The sequence below is a fragment of the Hyaena hyaena genome, unplaced genomic scaffold (genome assembly GCF_003009895.1).
Source record: "Hyaena hyaena isolate Hyena2069 unplaced genomic scaffold, ASM300989v1 scaffold_916, whole genome shotgun sequence".
Taxonomy (NCBI): domain Eukaryota; kingdom Metazoa; phylum Chordata; class Mammalia; order Carnivora; family Hyaenidae; genus Hyaena; species Hyaena hyaena.
The window spans coordinates 760,407-765,219 of NW_024081548.1; the positions used below are offsets into that span (position 1 = coordinate 760,407).

At 35.1% G+C, this 4,813-nt stretch overlaps 1 protein-coding gene across 1 annotated transcript; it reads right to left on the bottom strand.

Annotated features, from left to right (window-relative positions):
- Positions 1-2,423: 2,423 nt before the first annotated feature.
- Positions 2,424-3,386, bottom strand: LOC120222849 (olfactory receptor 2T29-like). Its single transcript, XM_039220852.1, has one exon. It carries the CDS (start codon positions 3,384-3,386, stop codon positions 2,424-2,426), a length of 963 nt encoding a protein of 320 aa, XP_039076783.1.
- Positions 3,387-4,813: the final 1,427 nt, after the last annotated feature.

Sequence of the window (4,813 nt, forward strand, 5' to 3'; positions counted from 1 at the left end):
GGAAACATCAAATGTGTTTATGATACAGTCCAGAAAATTGAGATGTGATTCATTATCCTTCTCAATTCTCTTTGAAAGTTAAAGAATGCATATATTTTATTCATTCATTTTGAAGCAAAAAATATTGGAAATTTGTTTTCTAATTTGCAATCTCAAATATTGCAAAACCTTTTGAGTGTGTCAAAGTAAAATGCAGTTTGTGTGTTTGAAACAACCTGACAATTCTCCATTTCGACATAGTCAATTGGAAAATGGTAGACAGGAAACCATGTCTATGGTTTCATGGAGCAAGTTCAACAGTGTTACACTTACCCCAAATATCTATCTTGGTTAAAGCATGGTCTATTCGATTTAGATTAACACTATTTCGTTCACCATCCTTACTCACCTGGACCTCATGCCTCCATGGTTACCCTTTTCCAGTTGGTGAGCACTGATTTAACATTTCTAAAATACAAGTCTGATAACTTAATTACTTTGTGTAAAACTCTGAGTTAAGGAAGGGCAAGATGTGAGTGTCTAAACCCCCCCAAATAAATAAATAGATGATTGATAGATAGATAGATGGATAGATAGATAGATAGATAGATAGATAGATAGATAGATAGATAGATAAAATGGGTTTCTGTTGGAATAATTACTGTTTCTGTTTGTTCTACCATCTCCTTTGCTCATGTTGTACCTTTTATGAGACATATTGTCCCTGTGGAAGTTCCTGCTACTGAAACTCCACTACTTACCAGAAGGTAACATCTAGGCATCATTCAAAAAGAGCTCCAAGGCCTTCTCTCAATCCTCTTGACTTGAATGAACTCACATATCACAGCATGTCACAGGCATAACTGATGTTTCCTCATGAAGTGTTCATTTTCCAAATCAGCATCAAAGCATATTGTATACTTTATAACACCTATAACTACCACTACCATTTCAAACTTCTCATACATAGCAGTCATATACTCTTTATATTTTAATAGCACTTAGCTAATATATTTATTATAGTATATCATAAAATATGTACTGAATATATGAAAGATAGACTATTTGGCATCCTGTCTCTTTGTTTAATCAGTTACATAGCTTAAAACTCAATTCAGATATCACTTCATGCAAATAACCTTCCCTAATTATTCATTCCACCCTATATTACTGTTTCTCCACAATATCTTATGCAATTGTGGATCCTGAACTTACTACATGGTGGTGACTATTAACTTCCCCTATATGTCTTTAAGGATAGATGATGTAGAACAAGGTAAGCTCCAATAAATATGAGCCAATGATTGGATCACCTTAATGACGAATAGCCAAACTGAAATGAGTGTGTTTTTTTTTAAATAATGTTACTTACACAGCCACCAAACAGATAACAAAACTATTTTAACTTTAGAAGTAGAAAGATGTTTTAACTCTTTATTTGGAGTTAATTCCAAATTTGCATAAATGCAATACAAATAAAAAGGTACAAAGATCACCTATATACTCTTTGCCTACTGTTACCATTGTATCTATTTGCTTCATAACTTCTCTGCGAATCTTTCTTTCAAACCTATCATTAATATTGTAACTGTTTGCTTCACAATTCTGTCAATATCTCTGTTTCTTTCTTTCTTTCTTTTTTTCTTAATGTTTTATTTATTTCCAGGAGAGAGAGAGAGAGAGCGTGAGCAGGGGAGGGTCAGAGAGAGAGGGAGTCACAGACTGAAACAGGCTCCAGGCTCTGAGCTGGCAGTCAGCACAGAGCCTGACGCAGGGCTCGAACCCACAAACCGCGAGATCATGACCTAAGCGAAAGTCGGACGCTTAACCGACTAAGCCACTCAGGCGCCCCTGTTTCTTTCTTTTTTATCTATCTTATTAAAGGCAGTTTTTAGGGGTGGCTCAGTCGGTTAAGCATCTGACGTCATCCCAGGCCATGATCTCGTTGTTCTTGGGTTCATCGGGCTTTGTGTTGACAGTTCGGAGCCTGTAGCCTGCTTCAGATTCTGTGTCTCCCTCTCTGTCTCTCTGCCCTTCCTCTATTCATGCCCTGTCTCACTCTCTCAAAACTCAACATTAAATTTTAAAAAACAAACAATTTTTTTTAAAAAGGAAGACCATTTAATACTACCTTATAACCTTTACATCTCTATATTTGTGTAATGTGTTTTCTAAAAGAATGGATATTCTCCTACAGAATGAGTGTGTAAAAATCAATGTCAGTAACTGTAATATTAGTACAATATGATAGCAAAATTCATTCTGAATGGAGAAAGAGTATGGAATCAAAGAGGTTTGTAGTATACAGAAGGAATTATCAAAAGAGGCATGCATGCAAATGATATGATGCATTATGAGATGAGTGTCTAAGGAACAACACTGGCATAAGACTCTAAAGTTATAATATTTAGAGAAATAGAAAAAAGTGTTAATATACAAAGTTACTATTTTATAGTTTCTTGAAAGACTGTTCCCACATTCAACATTTTCTTCAGAGCTCCCATAACATCCTTATTCCTGAGACTATAGATTAATGGGTTTAACACAGGAGTGAGTATGGTATAAAAGACAGATACAACCATGTCCTTCTCAGGGGTGTGGTAGGAACTGGGGAGCATGTAGGTGTAGACAGCAGACCCATAGAAGAGGATGACCACAGTCATGTGGGAAGAACAAGTGGCAAGTGCCTTTTTCTTTCCCTCTGCTGAGTTCATCCTGTGGATGGCAAGGAGGATGAAAGAATAGGAGCCTGAAATGACTGTCAGTGGAATGAGGAGCATGAGCACACAGCACAGGTACATGAGTGTCTCATACAGAGAGGTGTCTGAGCAGGAGAGCTTCACTACAGCAGGAACTTCACAAAAGAAATGATGGATCTCCCGGGATCTGCAGAAAGGGAATGTCATAGTGATGGGTGTGAGCATGAATCCATCCACAGATCCCAGAAACCAGCAGCCAGATGCGAGGAGAAGACCTATTTTATGGCTCATAAGGACAGGGTAATGAAGAGAATGGCAGATGGCCACATAGCGGTCATAGGCCATGACAGCTAGAAAGAAAAATTCTGAACCTGCTAGTGTCGCATAGAGGAACATTTGCATTCCACACTCAGGGACTGAGATCTTATTTCTGCCCATGACTTGGTCCATGAGCATCTTGGGCACAGTGACAGAAATGTACATTACATCCATGAGCGACAACTGGCTGATGAAAAAGTACATGGGGCTGTGGAGGCGGGCATCAAAATGTATCAGAAAAATCAATACAACATTCTCAGTTAAAGCCATCAAAAAAGTTACAAAAATGACCACACACAGGAGAGTTGGGTGATTTGATTGACTGAAGATTCCCACCAGAATGAAATCTGACTGTCCAGTATAATTTGCCACCCAGTTCATGTTTTCCATAAGGTTTCACTTATACCACTGAGAAGAGCTTTGGGATTAATGATCAGTCATTGGATTCTTCCATCTGAAATGAATAAATAAATATTTACTGAGAGTGTGCATATGAGTGTTTGTTTATGACAACCTGATTGTGCTAACCAGAGAAAATTTCATGGATGTGCAGAAATTGGGATGGTTAATTGCTTAATATTTAGAATTTATTTTAAAAATGAAGAATTAAAAATAGTGAGTAAAAGTACTTGGCAATTTATACTGAAGTTGCTACAGCTCAGGTAATATGGCATCCAAATGATAGATATTGTCACCCATCAACATATATTGGTAATTTGCAGAGATGATTACTTAAGCAAACACAAAAAAAGTATATTATTGAAAGAAAAGATAAAACTCTATTTTTAGGGGTTTGTTATATAAATCTAATTTCTCTCTGTTTTTAGAAGCCAACTGGAATCTTAAAAAAAATCATAAATGTATATTTTATGTAAGAGAGATTTAAAAAGTAACACAACTTGGGAAAAATCTGTGCCAAATTTTTGAATACCCCCCTTCCTATAGGATAGGGCTACACAGTGAGGCTATGCTGTGTAGAGTGAGCCAAACATTCCCAAGAGCAGGTCAGGTCCTTACACATGACTGACCCTTTAGAGACCTGAGTGTCAGAATCTCAACTGACCACAGTTAGAAATCTAAATTGTCCTCTACCCATTGTATCGCATTGTCCACTCTACATAAAAACAAGATAAAACAATAATTTTTGACATCAGGTATGGTTAGGATTAAGTAAGGAAAAAAAATGAAAGTGTTTAGAACATTACCAGCTACAGAGGAATAAGCACATATAAGGTTAGTTTAAAGTGTTGATATCTACAGTAATTTTTTTGTGGAATGTATGTAAGAAATGGTTATTTTCTTATTATGTGAGATACCCTAGTTTTCCAGTTTCAACATCTGTCCATACATTTAACTATTCGAATTTATTAATATTTGATAATTGTGTAGTTCCAAACACTTGCATGTACATATACATATATCTATTTTTATATATGTATATATACACTGATTTTATGTATTATATATATTTATAAATATATTTATATAGATATTTTATATATTTGTATATATAATATATTTAAAAATTATATATACTAATATATGTTTTATATTCATGTGTATATATATTTACATATATATACTAATTTTACATGAATATTTAAATAAATATGTAATGGGTGTATAAATAAAATATAAATATAAACATAAATATTATTTCAAGCTGGTTCATACCTCTATGGAGCATCTCATCTTGCTTCCATCTAGTACATTTGCTTCTCCAAATTGAAATTGTTCTCTTTGTGTGTGAGGAGGAGACTTGGATCTAGATGGTCACTGCTATTTAGTAGGTAAGGCTTTAGTTGTTCATCCAAATG